This window comes from Schistocerca gregaria, chromosome 2 (genome assembly GCF_023897955.1).
Source record: "Schistocerca gregaria isolate iqSchGreg1 chromosome 2, iqSchGreg1.2, whole genome shotgun sequence".
Taxonomy (NCBI): Eukaryota; Metazoa; Arthropoda; class Insecta; order Orthoptera; family Acrididae; genus Schistocerca; species Schistocerca gregaria.
In genome coordinates this window covers 684972284-684994692 of record NC_064921.1, presented here as the reverse complement: position 1 = coordinate 684994692, position 22409 = coordinate 684972284, and the positions used below count along the sequence as shown (strand labels likewise).

The window sequence follows — 22409 nt, the reverse complement described above, 5'->3', positions numbered from 1 at the left end:
ATGAATTAGCTCACCCCATGGTAGGGTTTTCTCCTTCTGAGGGTTCGTCACTGCACCCAAGCATGTCATCATCAACTCCATGCGCAAGTTTTGATTATGTTTCATCTACTGGAGAGACTTGCTCCCCGACTTTCAACTTGTGCTGCAATGTACCAACTAACCCCATCGACAATGTGTCAATTTTCACTTTGGACGACCGTGTGCTCGTGGTCCTTACAGACACTGCAGACTCAACACTTAACGAGGAAGTAGATGTCACAATAGTGCATAGCCTGTCCCTCCCCCAAGAGTGCAATCCATTAAGAGTTAGTGCATTCATCTCCTTGGATGGCTCGATCTGCATTAGGGGCAGGCATGCTCGCACGCCGCACCCCTCCCCACACCTCTAGCTTCATCCCACATTTTGATGTTGGTAGGCACATATTTTTCCAACCTTTTTACCTGTGTTTTACATTCTGTTTTAACTTACTGTTCTGAGTATTTTCTTGACACCCATCTCGATCTGTTACTGAGCGGGCACTGAAGCCCTTTCCGTCGTGTGCCCATACAACCCTCTCCATCGTCATCATCCTGGACCGGCTGATGCATCGTCTCCTCCACTGGCTGCCTGATTACCATGTGGTCCTGCAGCTCAACACCGTGCCTTCGCACATCGCCCTGACTGAGATAGAGCTTCCAGTCGTGCACCTGCCGCCTCGCACTACTCACTCTGATGCTGATGCCCACACGACCTCCTCTCAGGCCGTATACCGTACTGCGGGGGAGGGCTGTGTGGCGTCGATAGGTCACATCGACCACGTAAAGCATAATCTTTGAACTCTAACTGCTCTGACGAGCCGCCATGTTAATGTTCTAGTCAGCCTTTGTACCTTGTAAAGTGTACACATGTGTCTTTCTTTGTGCTGAAATATATGTATGTGTAGACATTTATGGGAACAGTTTGTTGCATATACAGTTATCTGTGTTCCCATTTCCCATAAACCTATCAAACGAAAATTTTGAGTTACAGCACAAAATCCATTTTTCTCCACCCTCTGCACCACATATCACATTAACCACTTCTGATATCATGATAATTATGCACATCAACAGTGGTATAGTGTAACATAAGTTCCTCAAATTGATCAAACTTAAAAACCTATCTTTATCAGGAAACCTCGTAACACTATTTTCCTTGTTTTCTCTGCTCCTGAAAATTGACTTATTTCCCTCAATCCTGAATTTTTTTCTGACACCTTTCTGGGAATAAATTATGATTATTTTTACTTTTTATAGATTTATGTTTACAGTTCAATTTACTGTCCACAGATAGCAATTTTACCAACTGAAAATTGCCTTCATACAGTTTTTTTAGAAAGAAAATTATTTTCATTTACAGTGATCCAAGCTTGATAGATCTGTTTGTTGGTGGTGTGCTGGAGACAGAACTTGATGGGGCTATTGTTGGCCCCACCTTCACCTGCCTATTGGCTCACCAGTTTGCGTTAGTACGAAATAGTGATCGCTTCTGGTATGAGAATGATCTCCCTCCCTCATCATTCAGCAAAAGTAAGTAGAGATGCTGTGAAAGGATATAACATTTAAAATATCAACTTTTTTAATATAGTGGAATATGTGCACATTTTATATCAGTACCAAATTAGTAAAATATCGTACTTTTTCTATTTTCTAAGCTGAGGGGAAATTTTGCTGTAGTGTGCACATTTGAAGGCCAAAAATTAGAGCTCTAACACTTCAGCAATAGGTAACTGTCCTTGAGTATCTAAATTTGCAAACTTAACTGTGGCGCGTGCTAGATGACATGGAGTCATCTAAGGCCAATTACAGGCATGCCTTAGATTCTTTGATAAGATATTCATATTTAGTTATCAGTAAATGGGAATACAATATACTTAAGCTATTAAAATGTTTAAAGATTTATTATTAGTAGTACTTAATCTTTAATTCTTTCAGAACAACTACAGGAACTCAGAAAAGTGACTCTTGCTGGCTTGCTGTGTGCTAACATGCCAACTCTTGAACAGGTACAGTCACGGGTGTTTATTCAAGAGGACCCCTATCTGTGAGTATTCCCACAATATTTACAAAGAATACATAATTTACATCAACTGTTATTAATTAAAAAATTTTAGTTGTTTTAGAGACTGCTTACATGTTTACCTACAAATATATGACAATAAACTGTGACATTTGATAATGCCGATCAGTAAGACAACATTGAATGTTAAAGAATGTAATGCAATAGTGATTCACAGCTTATTTTCAGACTAAACAACATTTAGTAATTTAGATGTGAAAACAACAATAAATTATTCATCTGGCCATGATGATCAAATGTTAACAAATGAAAACATAATAATCATTTAGTGTTGGATAGTCAAACATCCTGTATAAAAGGATCATTGTAATTATACAATGATAATGTCCATAGAGAATGTACAGAAAAAGATTTACAAAGTGTACAGTAGTAATGAAAATTGATGAGTTAGTTTACATCATCAGCAACCATCAATTTAAAAATTACGACCACTAAAAAACTATAAATGACATTATATTGCCAAAAATTATGCTTTTCTAACTATGATGGTGTTTTCTACCAGAGCACTACAAAATTGTACTGCTTCGATAGCACTTCTTTGAAACAACTATAATTAAAATCAGTCATTGGCATGAGACATTTTTCCTGGCAAACTCGAAGGTGCAATTACATGTCTTTATGAAACTCAAAATCAGCAAATCACGTCCAATTACAGAGATATTTTGCTCCTATCAGTCTTTAAAAAAAATCCCAAGTAGCCTGGAATAGAATACTGACTTAGTGCTCTGAGCAAAAAGTGCCATGTGCCTCTCAGTCTGGGTTCTGTATTAGATAAGTTAAAATTAAATTCTTACATGTCCTCAAAAATGTTAGAACTTGAAAGAAAAATTTTCCTGAGGGTGTTTTCTGTGACTGTTGAGCATTTGGATTGTGCAGATAACAAAAGTGTATTTGGAAAACTAAAATATTGTAGATATAGTGGCACGCCTTATTGCTTTTTACTAATACAACCATCATGCCCTGCCTGTTCCCATCAGAGGCCTATCATATCCTATCAGAGGCAGGGTCACATGAGAAACCTAAGATGAGATAGAATTCAGTAAAACTGGAGTAAGGAAAGGAGAACCAGAGACACAGATGAGATAAACATGAGCAGCAGCAACAAAAACTAAGTGTAAGGAAATAGAAGACAAGCTAAGATGACAATAAAAACAGAAATGTGTTAATCTGTGAAAACAGTGAAGTTCTGGTGGAATGTGTTAAATGATTTTGTCATGCCTGCAGCTGACATCTCTTTATTTGAGGTATGATGGTACAATTTCCGCCTTAGACCATTTTCAATTATTTTATGAGCATTTCTTCAATGATTTATTCTGCCATGTACGTCTTTGCTCCTGTGCCTGCATGTAATTGTCACAAAATAAATTAGAAACAGTTTTTCACTATTTTGGGAGCATGTTACTTCTAAGATTGTGCAGCTTTGCAACAACTCCAATGACAGTGGCATAATATACCATTAAAAAATCACCCATAAAATACTTAAAAAGACCTAAACCTGAAATTGTACAATCATACATAAAATAAAGAGAATGTCAGCTAGGCAGAAAGTACATAATTTTGAATTAGAGATGACAACTCACTGAATAATGAGGTGTTAAGTCATTGACAGGCACACAAACAAAGACTACAAACTTTGCTAGCTGTCAGATGACTCCTTTCTCTAACTACCCCCTCACACACGCACACGCACACGCACACACACACACACACACACACACACACACACACACACACACACACACACACACACATTGTGCTGACTAAATTTCAGGTTTGTTGAGAAAATCTTCATGATTTGGACCCAGGTTCACACCTCACTACCCTCATTCCTCCACAGACTTCCTTCTTTCTGATCTGCTTCACCTGGTCGCCCTCAAGCCAACATGCCACCTTCCTGGACCTCTGCCTGTCTCATGGCTCCATGCATACCTGAGCCCATATCAAGTCCACTAACCATCTACAGTACCAACATTTTGACTGCTGTCATCTGTTCCTTACCAAAAAATCACTCCCAGGAAGCCTGGTTACCTATGGACTGCATATATGCAGTAATGGAATTTCCTTGTCCATGCTGGCTGTCACACAAAGACCTTTACACACAGACATTATCCCACAAAACTAGTCTGCAAAAAGATTCTCCACACCGTATCCTCACACATCCTCAATTCTCCCAACACCCCCAAGAAATAGCTGCATAGGAACCTGCCCCCCCCCCCCCCCCCCCATATCACCCATTATCATGCTGGACTGGAGCAGCTGCAGTATAGTTTCTGTCAGGGCTTTGTCTATCTATCATCATGCCTGGCAATGAGGAACACCTTACCCTCAGTCCTTCCCACCTCCCCTAAAGTGCTGTTCCACTGTCCTCCTAACCTACACATCATCTTGGCCCATCACTGTATCATTCCCACACTCAGCCTCTTGCCACAGGGATCATAAACATGTGGAAGACCCAGGTGCAAGACCTGCCCAGTTCACCCACCCATCACATCCAGCCTCTTCCCATCAGAGGCCTATCATATCCCATCAGAGGCAGGGTCACCTGAGAAAGCAGCTGTGCCATGTACCAGCTCTGCTGCAATTTCTGCACAGCATTTTGTGTGGGCATGACAAGCAACTAGCTGTCCAACAGAATCAAAGGCCACCACAAAACTATGGCCAAGAGCACAGTTGACCAGCCAATGGCAGAACACACTGCTGAGTACAGCATGCTCAATTTCAGTGCCTGCTTCACAACTTTGCCATCTAGATTCTTCCTCATAGCACCAGCTTTTCTGAACTGGTGCTATTTTTGCAACACATCCTTTTCTGCAGTCCTGTCAACCTTAACCCTCTACACCCACACCGTTTTCGCAACAGTCTCTACTTCCTCTTTCCTATCACCTCCTTCCAGATTGCTCTCCCACACCATAATCATTATGTGATGCAGGAAAGCATTGGCTCCAGTATCTGTGTGTTGCATTCCTATTTGGGGCATGTGCTGCCTCTTCCTCTCATATTTCTGTCTTACACATCTGCTGCCTCCTTCTGAGCTGTCAGCCACCCTTTCTCAACCCTTCCCCTACTCTCTGTCTCTTTTCTCCCCTCCCCCGTCTGCCATATCCACCAAACAAAACCAGTCAACCTGCATGACTGCAATTGTGTATTCAGCTTATTTGTGCCTGTCAACAATTCAATGCTCTCCTGTCCTCCGAAATTATTAGCATATATTATTTCATTTCTACATTTTAGGTATCATAGTGATCTACCGTCAATAAAATGTGTTTGAAGTGTCAACAAAGCTCACAGTTTCCACCATTGTTCCCAGAACTAATTGTAGCCCTCTGGTTCTGAGTCGAACCTTGAAGGTTCTGTGAGAAGTTAGGCTGCGACTTGCTGGACTTGCTCCATAGGGTTGAGAACTGTAGGGTTCCCCTAAATAGGTCAGGTGTGCACTACACATCAGAGGCTGCTACACAGGTAGCTGACTGTGTGTGGGTTGTAACACAAGGATTTTTTTTAGATTAGTTGACTCTCCATCCAATCCTGATAACTATAGCTGTAAGAAACCCAGAAGTATCAGTGTAAGATGCAAAGAAATGCCTCCCACAGGTGAGAGTATTAAAATCCTAATGGTAAATTGCCAAAGCATTCGCAATGAAGTGCCAGAGTTTGAAATACTCATGGAAAGCAGTGAAGTTCAGATAAAACTAGGTACAGAAAGCTGGTTGAAACCAGCGAAATTTTTGGGGAAATTTTAAATGTATAGTGAAAGGATAGGCAAATGGGAAATGGAAGTGGTGTATTTGTCACAGTAAACAACAAACACAGATCCATAGGCAGCGAAATTGAAGTTGCATGTGAGATTATTTGGACAAGACTCAATATCAGGGGTGGGCATAAAATTATTGTTGCATTCTTCTGTTGCTCACCAGATTCATCTCCTGAAGTAACTGAAAACTTTAGAGAAAACCATAGTTCACTTGTACTTAAGTTCCCCAATCATACTGTAATCAACAGTAGAGACTTTAATTGTCCAACAATTAATTGGTAATATTACAGTTTTGTTAGTGGTGGGCATGATAATACATCCTGTGAAACTTTACTAAATGCCTTCTCTGAAAACTGCCTACAACAGATAGTTAGGGAACACATTCACGATGGAAATATATTGGACCTAATGGCAACAAATAGATCTGAGCTCTTTGAGAATGTCTACATTAAAACTGATGTCAGTGACAATGACATCTTTGTGGCAACAATGCATGCACTGAATAGATATGTACCCAGTAGAACAGTTCATAATGGAAGGGAACTTCCATAATATACAGCCACTGTAAATAAGCTTTTAAAGAAGCACAGATTACTCCTGAGTGTAAAGTGAAGCATGGGGCTATACATAGACAGATGCTGAAATAAACCTGTTTGGCTGTCAAGAGAGCAATGCAAGAAGCTTTCAGTGTCTACTGCAGCAGAATATTGTCAAGTGATCTTTCACAAAACCCAAAAACATTCTGGTTGTATGTGTGAAGGCCATTAGTGACACCAAAGTGTGTCCAGTCCCTAGTGAATGAGATGAACTGAAATTGAGAGTAGCAAAGCAAAAGCTGAAATGCTTAACTCCTTTCTCAAATGTTCATTTACAAAGGAAAACTCAGAACTGTCCCAATTTAATCCTCATACCATTGAAAAGATGAATGAAATAGGTATTAGTGTCAGTGGTGTTGAGAAACATCTGAAATCATTAAAATTGAAAAAAGCTCCAGGCCCCAATAGAATCCCTATAAGATTCTATACTGAATTTGCAGCTGAGTTAGCCCCTCTTCTAACTATAAGCTGTCATGGATCTCTCAAACAAAAAACCATGGCCCAGTTCTTGGAAAGAGGCACAGGTCACACCTATCTACAAGAAGGGTATTTAAAGTTATCCACAAGAATTACCATCCAGTATCCTTGACATTTACTTGTTGTAGAAGCTTAGAACATATTCTGAGCTCAAACATACTGAGAGATCTTGATCAGTATAATCTCCTCAGTGCTGACCAGCATCGATATTGAAAACATCAATCATGTGAAACCCAACTTGCACTTTTCTCACATGACATACTGAAAGCTTTGGATGAAGGCAACCAGGTAGATCCAGTATTTCTTGATTTCCGAAAAGCATTACTGCACCTATGCTTATTGTCAAAAGTACGGTGAGGTAGGGTATCAAGTGAAGTTTTTGACTGGATTTATGACGTTTTGGTAGGGAGGATGCAGCATGTTATCTTGGATGGAGAGTCAGTATCATATGTAGAAATAACCTTGGGTGTGCCACAGAGAAGTGTGTTGGGACCCATGCTGTTCATGTTGTATATCAATGACCTGCCAGACAGTAAAATCAGGCTTTTTCAGATGATGCAGTTATCTGTAATGAAGTACTGCCCAAATACTTAGTCAGATCTTGATAAGATTTTAACGCAGTGCAGAGATTGGTGCCTTGCTTTAAACGTTCAGAAATGTAAAATTTTGCACATCACAAAATGAAAAAAATGTAGCATCCTATGACTATAATCTCAATAAGTTACTGTTGGAATCAGCCACCTCATACATATACCTGGGTATAACACTTTGTAGGGATATGAAATGGAATGATCACATAGGTTCAGCCGTGGGGTAAAGCAGGTAGTAGACTTCAGTTTATTGGTAGAATACTGGGGAAGTGCAATCAGCCTACAAAGGAGATTGCTTACAAATCACTCATGTGACCTGTTCTAGAATATTGCTCAAGTGTGAGAGACCTGTACCATATAAGACTAACAGGGGTATTGAACATATACAGAGAAGGGCAGCACAAATGGTCACAGACTTGTTTAATCTGTGGGAGAGTGTCATGGAGATACGGAAAAACTGAACTGGAAGACTATTGAAGGTAGATGTAAACTATGCCGAAAAAATCTATTAACAAAGCTTCAAGAACCAGTTTTAATTGGTTACTGTAGGAATATACTACAACCCCTTACATATTGCTCACATAGGGATTGTGAGAGTAAGATTAGAGTAATTGTTGCACACATACAGAGGCATTCAAACAATCATTCTTCCCACAATCCATAGGTGAATTGAAGAGGAATAAATCTCCATAACTGGTACAATGGGACACACCCTCTGCTTTGCATCTCATGGTGCTTTGCAGAGTATAGATGTAGATGTAGATACAGAAATATTGAGTGGATAATTCACCGTATAAAAGAGATGTGGTGTTGCAGACAGGCACAACTGAAAGACTGCTAAACAAGTAAGCTTACAGCCAAAAGGTCTTCTTCTAATGTTGAAAACACACACACATTCACACAACCACAATTCACACACACATGACAGCTGTCTCTGGCCACTGAGGCTGGACTTTGGGCAGCTGCACCTGAAGGGAGAAGCAGTCTGGGTGGTGGAGGTAAGAAGGAGACTGTGTTGGGGAGGGTACAGTGCTGCTTCTGGGAGCACAAAGGAATGTGCTTCACTTCAACGACTTCTTCACAGCCTATGCTATCTGGATCCTTCCTATGAGCACCAACTCTTCTGAATTGTGCAATTGGGAACTCTCCCTGTAATATTTCTTGCTTTCCTATTACCCCCCTGGTCTCAACCTACACTAGTCCCTGTCCTTCACCCACCTGTCTCCTCCCTTGCTCTCACTCCAGCACTAAACAGCCTTCTATAGTCCTCGATTCCACCAACACACCCACTAGTCTCTCTATTTCTCTTTTCTCTCCACCTATACCTCTCTCTTTCTTTTCCCTCCTATAATTCTCTCTTTTTTTGCTTCTCCCACCCCAAGCCAAACCTCCTGAGTGTACATACATCCCTGCCCTATCCCCACCATGTTCCTGCATGCTCCCACAAGCAGCACATCTTCCCCTACCACTATCCTGCTATCCCTTCCCCTCCCCACCCCTGACTCTTCCTTCGTTCCATACCCAGACTCTCCCATCACACACAGTTGCCTGCAGTCCATCTGGCCAGAGACACAATGGTCTGTGTGTGTGTGTGTGTGTGTGTGTGTGTGTGTGTGTGTGTGTGTGTGTGTGTGTGTGTGCTTGTTGTGTCTGTCTACGACTCAACATCTCCTCTATATGATGAGTAGCAATCTAGCCTTTTCAAAATGTTGTCGTTATTCCATCCTGGAATTTGGGATATAATAAATGTGTATCTGTATAGGCTTAACATGTCTTTAAAGTCCCAGATCCAGTTATGTAAAGAAATGACAATTTTAGAATGTTGTTCTACCTTGAAAACAGTTCTGTGGACATCTATGCATGTCACAAACTTATCGCAAGAAATCAGAAAGTATTGTTACTTAATTTATACCTTTCAGAATCCAGAGCAGAGTTTTTTTGTTTTGTTACAAAGATTAATAAAGTATCTTCTGTCTTAAGAGCAAATATTGTGAATCTGACCAAACTCATTCATGTTCACAAATAGTCATGTCAGTGGGAAAGGAAATAAACAAAGAATGCGAAAACTGCTATGATGGAGCTTCCAAATTTTGACACTTAACCTATTTATATTCTTTACAAAGGATCTATCAGAGCCACTTAAGGCCATTTGCAAACTACTATATTTTCTCAAGTAAAGTTGTTTAATAATAAATACTTTTATGCTTAGTTGTCAAAAATTCACATTATGGAATTCCAGTCTGTTGACATGAAGACAGAAATTTTTTCCTTTATTTTATCTTCACTGTCATGTCAAGAGACAATTTTATGGCAAGAAGTATTTATTCCAAAAATATGAATTATAAGAAATTCTTCATATCTCATTCGATTGTGTTTATCTTACTGTTGTCAATGTGAGAAAAATTAAGTACGGGCCATTAAAAATTCTCCTTCAAAAGCCAATTATTTAAATTAATTACTTATTTGACTTAGCATCTATATGTATAATGTTAAATTTCTGTGAATGCAGGAATGTACGGATTTCATGTGAACTGCAACCAAGACTTGACTTGTCTGCCTGGCTTGATGATGAAGTAATAAGTTCACGTGATATTAAAGTGAAAGCTGTTGAACTGTTCCCAACAGACTTATTAATGCAAGCTATGGAGAAAGCAGAGGAATACCGCACAGAGCGTCAGCAGAAGGAATATGAATTTTGGAAGAAAAGTAAGACACTATCTACCATTTTAGAACAATATGGTTTGTGGGTCTGTTTCTATCTCACTCAAACAGCAGCAATCAGTATTTATAGAAGTTGGTAACTGGTTCATTTTTCATTATTTAAATCATGAGTGACACTGGCGGGCTTTCCAAAAACATTTATTATGATGAACAAAATAAGTTAGATACTTTCAATATGAAATACTTATATTTTGCCCTTTTTCATTATGAACTGTTTGTATTTCATTAGATGGAGGAGCAGATCCAAAGTCTCCTGTTGGTACAGCTGCTGCATTCAGTAAAGCCAATAAATACTCTCTTCATTTAGCTAACACATCAATATTGCTGGAATTTGCATCTGAAGAAATTCTTAATTCATTGCAGAGGTAAGGAGTAACTTACATCAGAATTGTGTAATCCAGTTGCATTAAGTTGTAACAGTATTCGACATTATATGTGCATAGTCAGGAGCAGCAAGTGAAAATTTGTACCAAAGTCAGGAATTGAACCTGGGTCTCTTGCTTACTAGGCAGGCACATTAACCTGACTGCCTAGTAAACTGGCTGGCTGGCAGGCAGACTAATGCACCTGCCTAGCAAGCAGGAGACCCAGATTCAATTCCTGGCATTGGTACAAATTTTCACCATCTGATTCTGTCAATATACATAAAATTGTATCTGTATGATACCAGTAAAGTCTCTGAAATTGTGTCATTTTGCTTACTCAGCATTACTTGAATAGCTGATTTTATTTATTTTAAAATATATTCCTGCATCAAGAAGTTTGAATATTACAATACCATTACATTACTAGGCAGATGTGAAACAATATTGTTGTTAGAGAAGCATGATTGATATACAAGTAAGTCATAAATAACAAATTTAATGGTGAAATTTGCACTATATTGAGTCTAATAGAAACTTACAGAAATGAGGTCAGCTTCAGAATCTCAAATGGTGGTGATATGCACTTCATGTAAAACAAATTCCAGTCAGTGAATCACCTGAAACGTAACTAAATTTAACTCCATCAATGAATCACCAGAAGTGTGACCAAATTTAACTCACCACCATTAATTTTTTGGTCATATCAAAAAGACATTATTTCAACAGTCTCTTTCAACAGCATATTAAATTTTAAATGAAATTCAGCATGCATTCTGGTTGTAGCCAGCTGTATTGATATTTCAGAATATCTGAAGTGCATAATGGCCAGGTATGCTATTACCTGAACAAGACAGAAAGCATTAATAGCATACATTATAGTAAACTGAAACCAGGTAATGTGTTCTTTTGCAGTGATTACTAAACAAGAAAATTATATTTTATTGTACATTTCAAATGAAAAAAAAAAAATCTGTTGTAACGGGAGGTGTAAAAAAGATTTATCCTTGAGTAGAAAACCAAAAATGAATTTTCAAGCAAATAATTTAACTTAAAAACCTAACACATCTGCGCCAGCAAAATTGTCTTCTTGCAACATGCAAAAACTCTTTCCACCCACTAAATGGTCCGTGATGACTGGGTGTTGTGTGATGTCCTTAGGTTAGTTAGGTTTAAGTAGTTCTAAGTTCTAGGTGACTGATGACCGTAGATGTTAAGTCCCATAGCGCTCAGAGTCATTTGAACCATTTTGAACCACTAAATGGTCAGTTTTGAGAGCTGTCTGTAACTGTATTAAATTTTTTCCATGTTCCCAGCTTCAGTTCTGAAGAGGACATTCTTAAGTTTCCAACAGAATACAGGCAGCATGAGCTTCACCATTAAATTTTACATGTATTTTACTCAAAAAACTTGCATGCCTCAGTTTTGAGTACTAGCACTGGTACAATATGTCTGTGACAGAGTGTATACAATGTGAGGAAAAACAACCTGACAATAAGGCAGACTAAGTTGGGGTAAAACAGTTTGAGCAAAATATTTAAGTTAATCATAGGTCAGAAATGCATTATTGTTGAGCTACAACCATAAAACAATAGCAATCAGTGATGAGCACACAGAAGTCTGTACAGTTAGAATAACTTATTTAATACCTGTTGTGCCCAAAACCATAACTACTACTTAAATTAGCTGAAAATAATGGTTTCAGCTTAACAGTCAAAGCTAGGCAAACTTCAATTTCCTATCCATGAGTGGTTACATTTTATGTGAATTTTCTGTGGTGTTCGCTTAAGCTGTCATGCAGAAAAAGCACTGTGGTGAGATAGTTGACATGTAGTAAAATAAGACACAACGTTGTTAGTAATGATATCTATAGGTCACATGTTTTAATTTTTGCTAATGTACTGCTAATGAACTTTTATTGTAATAAGCACAGACTATCAGTAAATGTGAACTAAGACATTGGTGAAAAAGAAAATGAAAATCAAATTTTAAACACACTTTCCTCAATTTAGTTTTTATTGCAAATGCTTCAAATTCGTGCCCCCAACATCAGTTGAGTTGACAACATCAATGTAATGGTTAGTGCACCTTGTCCAAATTTCTTGGTGTCCTGCAAATGAGTGTCATTAGACCCAAAAAGTTTTTGGGGGGCCTCCACAGCTTTTGACTACCATGCAATTGTCAATTATTTGTTGTACTTTTATGACTGTTGTCCCAGAATGGAGCGATTCCAATCTGTTGCCCCATGGTGAAGTGTGTTTGATTGTGTCCCCTCTGTCCTAATTATAAGGTTGTTTATGTCCACCCCATGGAATGAATATGAGAACTGCAAATTCATGTAGCTCTTCATGCATATTCTTTCATCAAACTTGTTGAGTGTCAATGTTAATGTTTACCTAATAGCTCTTTCATTTCAAATAGGATAGTTTCAATGTGATGTATTCACCACTTTCAAGAAGACTAATGGGATTTGATGACGAAGGTTTTTATGGTTTATAACTATGGTTAAGTTAGTATACCCAGTGACTGACAAATGTGATGACCTGCAGCCATTTGACCTTCATGAGCCATTTACTTTCTGTAGACAATCTTGAGGAAAATAGAAAGAAACAGCAATGACCAATGTGAGTCCTCAGAATTCAATGTTACTTATCTGGCAGCACAAAGAAAGTGTTTTCTTTTACAAACTGTATCCCACGTGTGTGACATCACAGTTGGCATCTGTTGCCAACAACAGAGATGCCTTGTACTCGCCATGTAAGAAAGCCAACCAAAGAAACAGCATCAAGTGTTGCTATCACACTTATTCTTATCGTGCACCCACAGACATGTACCTTTCTTGCTCCTTATTGAGCAACCATCATGAAAAGCTTTTGTAACTGAAAATATACTTTACACTTAGACTGATTGCCAAACTATTGCCAAACTAGTAAATTTCTACAGGCATGGAATCACAAAGCAGACCAAGCATCATCAGACTGTTTTAGTTGATGTGGTGGAATATGCTGTTGATGCTTAATTTCTCTATTTTGTTTTTCTGTTATAATCAATAAACCAGTGACAGGCACTATGGAAACATGCACAGTTCTAATATAAATGAATTACACCTTACCACAAAAGAATCCTTGATATGGTCTGTGTCTGCATGAAATACTACTCAAGAAGCATTTGGGGACAACCAAGAAAGTATCTGAATTTGATAGTGAGAGTAACTCTGACCTACTCCGGGAAGTAAATTGATGTTCCCACAGCTTTGAAACATAGTCTACAACTTACTGAGAAACCTGACATTGTCAGGGTTTTTATTTATAGCTGTCCCCAAGACTTTGTACACATGGAATTTGTTTTTGACTTACAGAGCTTCTTTGTATATATTGTTTGAAGTAGGGGTAGTGTGACTGGGGACATGAATGAAGGAAGAGAGCAGGAATGGGCAAGGAAGAGAGCAGCAATGGAACAACCTTAAACAAGCTTGTGAATCTGTCTGTTATTGTCACAAGGTAGCAGAAACCACAAGAGGGGAGGAAAGGGCCAACAATATCGAAGTGGATGTGTGTACATCTCCCAGAAGGGGAGAGGAAAGAAGAGATAGGAACAGAAACATGGTGAGCAATTTTTGAAGATTGACATATGTGACAACACTTCACCCACTGTCAACAATCCCTTTGCAGTCTCGCCCAGACAACTTTATTAGCTACTAATTTAACACTAGCCTTGATGCCTGGGTGAAACAAGTTGCAAAAAATGTCAAAAATGGGGCAGTGCTATTTCAGGGTTGCCACAGCTTTTGGAAATCAGGGAATTTCAAACACATTGGAGAAATTTGAAAAAAAAAAAAAAAAAAAACATGGGAAAAATCTCATTTTTGTTTCACTAGATGAAACGGTTTACTTACTGAGATTTCATGCATCATCATTGGCTGGAGCAGCTGAATATGTGCGCTGCTTCCCTACTCCTCATTACTACTGCTTCTCCCTTTCTACCAACTTCAGTTGCAGTCAGTGCTGCCACCATTTCTTGCCATTAGTCTAGCAGCTGCCGATGAGAGGCAGGGAGGCATGAGGAGCGGCTTTTGTGGATCCAATTCTCTGAGACCGTAGATGCAGTGGCCAGAGGCAGGGGTCATGTGTGTGTGGGTTGTGTCTAGTGATTGCGTGAATGTGTGTGTGTTCTCATTTTCTGACAAAAGCTATGGCTGAATATGTTGTTGCGAGAGTGTGATTGTCTTTTCTATATGCCTGTCTGTGGCTCAGTGATCATCTTTATGGTGAGTTTCTGTCTTTTATCATTATTATTGATTCTCAGAATATTTGAATAAGTTATCTTTTGCTTGAGTTGATCACTGTGGTCTCATTTCATCAACTTGCGGTCTTTGGGTCATTAATAGCTGCTACGAGCCAAAACTGCAGCCTGTTTCTGATGGTATCTGTAATAGATCTGGCCTGCCAAACTGAAGCCATTCGGTTCCCAGTAATGTGCAGGCCCAGCCCATCAGATCTAGACTCACCAATCTGCCTGCAGGCTATATCTGTTTGTATGGGGTGTATGCAGCAGATTTTCATGGTTTATCAACAGACCCAGGACTGTGATGTTCTTCAGAAGGCCAGAGGCCATGGGCAATGGATTTTAGGAATTGCCACTGTCTCCCCTCAAGTAATTTTGCAGTGTGGTGTTTTGCAGACATTTTATTTGTTCTAGTACATTTTGCCACTTAAAAAGTAGTTTATATGTTAGAAAGTATGGAAGAAGAAAATTGTGCCAGTTGCTGGAAGTTTGTATGCTATGTATTCATATATTTCTTGAAGGAAAAATCACAAAATACATGCACAATAATGGAAACAACACAGTGGGTTATAACTGATAATAATGAACATAGTAGAACCAACATTTTATTGGTGGTCATCTACAGTGTTGTTTGTAGCTGTCCCGTCTTGTCATGCAACTCCAAGAAGACACATATTTTTGTCACCAAATGTGTTGTGTTTAGTTTTATTGAAATGAAATAACATCAGTGGTCTTAATGAAACACATGTATTGTTTGGGTTGCTTTCTCCATCTAAAAACAGTTCATTACAAAAGATGTTAATGTTAGTACTTAAGATTTTTGCTGACACCAGGAAACGCCATCTGCTTGCAAGTATTTTTTAGATATTTCCTCATTTGCACTATTGTTTCTTGTTCCGTAGCTGCAAAGACAGATCCTCAACTTACACTAGAGATCTCTAAATTTGTCAGGGAAAAATGCTAAAACTTGTTTGGGAGCTGGGGGATATCAGGGAACTTCACTTGGGGAAACTTGTGGCAATGCTGTATTTAGCTGGAAGAAGGGGCGAACCTTATTGCATGACATGTCACACTATATATACCTTTCGGCAAGAACCTTGCAGAGGAAGGAGTTCATGGTGCAAACTATTTGATGATGTATCCAGCTGACATTGAAGAAGGAAGGGATCTGATTCTTGACCAACAGCCAGGGCACCACCAGCTGCAATCGATGCACAGTTGTGAGACCAACAATCAGCGATGACGTTGTCCTGGCTGGAGATGTGTCAGATGTCAGTTGTAAATTGTGCAATGAAATCAACCTGCCAAGATTGCACGGGGAGCTGAGCTCCATGACTGTGAAACACTGACATAAGGTGCTTGTGATCTATGAACACAGTGGGTCCCTCAAGACATGGCTAGGAATGCTTGATGGTCAAGCCAGTGACTCCCTGTGAGAGGTGCTTCAGAAATACTGTTGCAGGGGCAGATGCAGTGTCAGCGAGCATAAATGCAGCATTAGCAATCACAGTCTTCATGGAATTGAAAGCAGTTATGCTTGTGGAAGTCCAGGGGATGCGTTGGTTTCTGATGTGCTTTTGCCAGTCAGTAAGAGGGTACTAGGTTCAGGGGATGCGTTGGTTTCTGATGTGCTTTTGCCAGTCAGTAAGAGGGTACTAGGTTTTTGAAGGGTGAGGCAGATGAAGTCTGTTGTAACAAATCATCCCCAGGACACACGAGAGACCTCTGAATGTGGTCAGTAATGACAGCTGCATAATATCATTTTCAAGCAGCGACGTAGTACAAGCACTCAGGGGGCTCACCGCTCTTTGGAGAGTTCGTGCTTGGCTAGCACGGGTCTCCAGACTTTGCAGCATCTTTTCCCTTCCATGCTGCATATTTATCCTCTTTCTGTTCTTTTTCTTCTCCCTTGGGGAACATGTCTGGGCTGTTTTTGGAAATGTATTCTGCATTTTTGGTAGTCAATATCAGAATACTCTCCACTGTTCCTTTTTTCATTCTCTGTTCACCTTCTCCTATCCTTCCTCTGCTTTGGCGTTTGAAGTTCCTCTTTTTCTTCTTCTTCCTTGTGTGCTCCTGGAAGGCCAGCCCACATGTCTGACGTGTAACAGGTCACTGGACAATGGGTAATTCCCAGCGCAAAGTCGATAGGTAGGGTTCACACATACCCCCAGGTACAGACCAGGCCCAAGGAGGGGTGATTTCCTCAGCTGATAACTTCCCAAATTGCCAATTGGTCCCTCTTTCAGGTATTCGGTAGGTGTGACCTTATGTGTGAACAATCACCTAAGGTGGGTGTGCCCCTTCTGAAGTGGGTGTCCAATTTGGAGGGGGAGAGGGGGGGGGGGTGGAGCGCACCATCAGTGATGCTGGCAGTCATGGGGGATTTTCTCGCAATGAGCCAATCATCTTCACAGGCAATAGCTACAAGACATAAATGGAATGAGGGTAACGATTCAAAGACACTCCCAGCTGCACCAAGGTTCCTCATGATTTCGCATACACAAAACTGTCAGTCCTACACAACAATAAATCTGTGTACTATTCAGAGAGGTGTAGATGCAATTGCTGGCCCTATGAGATCCTGCTCTCATTTACGCAATGGAACTTTGCTTTTGGATACTGCTTCTGATTCTCAAGCACAACATCTGATTGCAGCTTCGCTCCTCTATGGCTATCCTGTTTGTGTCAAGGCCTATTGAATGCTGAATTCTTCCCGTGGTGTTATTTACACTAGGGTGCTTGATGGTCTGACATAGGCAGAAATCCAAACATACCTTTGTGGCCAGAGTGTCATTGCCGTCCATTGGGTGATGAGAAAAGTAGATGCCCCCTTAGTGCCCACACGCACTCTCCTTCTCACATTTGATTGAGTGGTTCTTCCATCAAAGATCAGTTTATGAAGTTATCACAGTCAGACAGTATATTCCAAATCCTATGTGCTGCTACAAGTGTCATTGTTACAACCACACTCTAGAGTTCTGTCAACACCTAGCAGAATGTGTAACCTGTGGGAGGGATGCTCACTAGGGCGATTGTCTGCCTCCTCCTCCCCGCTGCATCAACTGCACTGGCAGCCATGTCGCCACCTTCCACCATTGTCCCAAGTATCTTGATGAGCAGGCTGTCCAGGAGATCTGGATGAAAGAAAAAGTACCTTACCCGTCCGCTTGCAAGTCGTTGGCTAGTCAAAAACCCTGTGTGCTACCATCTGGCACCTATAGTAATGTTCTTGCTACATCTCGCTCTGTGAAAGGCATGGCCATGCAGATATGCAACCTCAGATTTAGCACCGCACTTGTCAAATTGCCCACTGTCATGGTAGCATCCCTGTCTCCTCCTCCAGCTGTGCAACACACCACCAAACTCTCGCCTCATGGGGCAAAGCCACCAGCTACTCAACCAGCAGGCTGGAAATGACAGATAGAATACTCCTGTGAAGACTTCCTATGTTCCTCCAGCCAACCAACACCTCAGTCTTCCTCTGCTAACCGGAAAAGCTTGAAGAATTCAAACAAAGGCAAATGGTCTTCTCCTTCGCTGACTCAGAGATCCTCTTCGACAGTGTCGCCATGTGATACCATCACCTGGCCAACCTCTGTTTGTCGCCAGTGCACACCACCAACCATTTTTCTGCCCTGGATTCTGCAGGCCAACAGCAGAAGAGTGCTGACGCTTCTGTAGACCTCATTGTGCAGGGTCCTCCTGCCTCTGTGCCCAGTAGCAGCAAGTCTTCGAAGGCTGGCACTTGGCAGCCACCGTGATGACACCCCTTCATTTTTTACCCATCATGACTCTCCTCCAATGGAACATTTGTGGCCATCAGTACAACAAAGATGATTTACAGCTCTCCTTAGGATTTACGGCTCTTCTTAGAATTGCTGTGTCCACTTGTTCTCTGCATTCAGGAAACAAAATTGCATTCTCAGGACCACTTTGTGCTCTCACATTTCATCCTGTTCCGTTTTGAACTTCCCCTGAGGTTGGCATTCCATCTCACAGGACATGGGATGTATTCTTGGTCAACCCATCTCCCTGAGTACCTGCCCTCAAGCTGTTGCAGTTCACCTTATCCTTCCTCACTTGACCTTTTCCCTTTGTACCAGTTACATCCCTCCATCATATGATGCCACCAGGGCATACTTCCTCCAGCTTTCTGCTGCTCGGTGTGGTTATACATGGCTCCCTTTCGGGTCCCCCCCCCCTTTTTTTTCCCCTCCCATCAATATCTGTAGGACCAAACTGAGGAGCAAATATCCAAGGTCATGGAACGTTTCAGTACATGACAGATAAAATCAGATGAACCCAAAAAAAGTGAAGTTTAAGTAAATGCAATTAACAATACAATAAGAATCAGCTTAATTTTTGAAGGAACGCATCGACAAGATAGAAAGAGTGACTCATGAGGAAACTGCCTGTTTCTGAGCCAAAAATATCGTTTTAGAATGGGAAGAGTTACCCAAAATATAATACCATGCAACATAAGTGAATGAAAATAAGCAAAGTAGACTAATTTTTGTGTCGAACGATCACTCACTTCAGATACCATTTGAATAGTAAACATGGGAGCATTACGTCTTTGAACAAGATCTGAAAATGGGCTTTCCATGACAGTTTACTATCTATCTGAACACCTAGAAATTTGAACTGTTCAGTTTCACTAATCATATGCCCACTGCGTGAAATTAAAATATTAGGTTTTGTTGAATTGTGTGTTAGAAACTGTAAAAACTGAGTCTTACTGTGATTTAGTAATAGTTTATTTGCTACAAGCCATGAACTTACGCCAGGAACTGCGCTATTTGAAACCAAGCCAGTGTTGCACACAACATCCCTGACTACCAAGCTAGTGTCATCAGCAAACAGAAATATTTTAGAGTTACCCCTAATACTAGAGGGCATATCATTTATATATAGAAAGGACAGGTGTGGCCCCAACACTGATCTCTGGGGAACCCCCACACTTGACTGTATCCCACTCAGACCCCACATCACAGCCATTCTCAACACTGTGAGTAATGACCTTCTGCTGTCTGTTGCTACAGTAGGAGGTGAACCAGTTGTGAGCTACTCCCCGTATTCCTTAATGGTCCAAGTTCTGGAGCAATATTTTGTGATCAACACAATCAAACACATTAGTTAAATCAAAAAATATGCCTAGCATTCAAAACCTTTTTTTCAACCCATCCAGTACCTTACAGAGAAAAGAGAATAAAGCTTTATCAGTTGTTAAATGACTTCTAAAGCCGAACCGTACATTTGACAGCATATCGTGTGATATAAAATGATCAATTATCCTTATATACATAGCCTTTCCAATAACTTTAGCAAACAGTGGTGACATAGAAATAGGTCTAAAATTGTCTACATTATCCCTTTCTCTCTTTTTATAAAGCGGCTTTACTTCTGACTACTTAAATCGTTCAGGAAACTGACCATTCCTGAAGGAAAAGTTACAAATTTGGCTAAATATGGGGCTAACACGTGCAGCACAGTACTTTAATATTCAGCTAGGCACTCCATCATATCCGTGAGAATTTTTAGTCTTCAGTGATTTAATTATTGACTCAATCTGCCCCTTGTCTGTATCACGGAGGAGTATTTCAGACATCAATCTCGCAAAGGTATTTGCCAAGAAAGTAATATGATTCCGTGTAGGAACTAAATTTTTATTTAATTCGCCAGCAATGCTCAGAAAATGATTGTTAAATACTGTACATGTATCTGATTTATCAGTAACAGAAATATTTTTACTACGAACTGACTTTATATTGCCAAGCTTGTGCTGTTGACCAAACACTTCCTTCACAACTGACATATGGTTTTAATTTTATCCTGTGAATTAGCTGTTCTATTTGCATACCACATATTCTTTGCCTTCCTAATAACATTTTTAAGCACCTTACAATACTATTTTGTAAAGGGCTATTGTAGCTTGATTTTGACTACTTCTAACATTTTGATTTAATTCCAAACTTTGTTGTACATGATGTACTGTGTCTTATATATTGCTGACTCCTATGCCACCTCTGCCAGTAGCAGCTTACCCAAATGGCAGCTTACTAAGGCCAACTGGAGGCCTACCTCCTCCTTGACGAACAACATTTCCTCAGTTGTGATCACCAGGTGGAATATCTTACAAACGTTATCCTCACCATTCAGAATGTTCCATTCCTCCCACTTCCTCTTTACCAAGCAGTATCCTGGTCCCTTGTTGGACAGAGGCATACTGTGTCAATTCATCCACGGAGAAGTGCTCTCTACATTCTTAACTGCGATCCTATGATGGCAAATTGTGTTCATTATAAACAGATGGGAGCACAGTGTTATCACATTCTTCAGGATAGCAAACAAGCTAGCTGGATTTCATTCACTAGTTCTTTTATCAGTTCCACTACCTCTTCCATTGTGTTGGCCAGCCTCTGACAGCTCTCTGGGACCAAGATCCGTTCCCCAATTTCCAGCCTGACAGTAGCAGACAATGTCATCGTGCACTCTACTGCTAACTCCAGCACCTGGCCACCATTTTGCAGAGATTTTGAGCTCCTCCCATTATCACCATACATTCCTCTATTACAAACAAGTGGAGGAGGCTCGGGTGATACCCTTCTCTTCTCAGAATCGTGGGTGTTACAATGCCACCTTCATTACTGCATCCCACTCCTCCACCCTAGGGCCAGACACTTCACATTCAGATGTTGCAGCACCTTTCTCTTGCGGGCAAGCAATTTCTGCTTAATACACACGACTGCATCTGGGCAGAGGGCACATTTCCCAGACACTACCATGAAACCACTGTCATACCCATACCTAACCCCTGTAAGGATGAACATCTTCCTTCTAGCTGCTGCCCCATTTCTCTCACCATCTGTGTTTGCAAGGTGATGGAATGCATGATACGTGCCTGGTTGCTAAGTGACTCAAGTCTCACACTTTACTAACCACTGCACAGTGTGGATTTTGAGTGTGCCATTGTGAAGTTGATCATTTCATTACTTTGTCCATCCATGACATGAATGGTTTTCTGCAGAAATCCCAGACTTTGGCCATGGTTTTCAATTTGGAGAAAGCCTATGACACCTGCTGATGGACTGGTATCCTCCTACTCTCTACATGTGGGGCTTCCATGGCCGCCTGCCCCGTTTCCTTCAGGAATTATTAAAAGATCAAGTTTTCAAGGTATGTGTGGGTTCTGCCTTGTTGGACACCTTTATCCAGGTAAACAGTGTTCATCAGGGTTCCGTACTGAGTGTTGTCCCCTTTGCTGTCGCCATCAACCCCATAATGGCCTGTCTCCCACTGGGCATCTGCAGCTCCCTTTTCATTGACGATTTTGCCACTGTTGCAGTTTTCCAAGGTCTTGTCTCATTGAGTGGCGACTTTAGCAATGTCTTGATCGTCTTTACTTGTGGAGTATCGACAGTGGCTTTCGTTTTTCCACTGACAAAACTGTTTGTGTGAATTTCTGGCGGCAAAGTTGGTTTCTTCCACCATCTTTACACCTTGGGCCTGTTGCCCTTCTGTTCGTTG

The 22409-nt window shown here is 40.6% G+C and overlaps 1 protein-coding gene across 2 annotated transcripts in view; it reads left to right on the top strand.

Moving 5' to 3' along the window:
* LOC126334760 (uncharacterized) overlaps nt 1-22409 on the top strand; it is a 367149-nt gene that overhangs the window by 268685 nt on the left and 76055 nt on the right. For both annotated transcript variants that reach the window (XM_049997335.1, XM_049997333.1), the window contains exons 12-15: nt 1379-1548; nt 1954-2062; nt 10022-10218; nt 10463-10598. In XM_049997335.1, coding sequence (XP_049853292.1) covers nt 1379-1548; nt 1954-2062; nt 10022-10218; nt 10463-10598 — 612 coding nt within the window. The remainder of the gene's footprint in view (nt 1-1378; nt 1549-1953; nt 2063-10021; nt 10219-10462; nt 10599-22409) is intronic.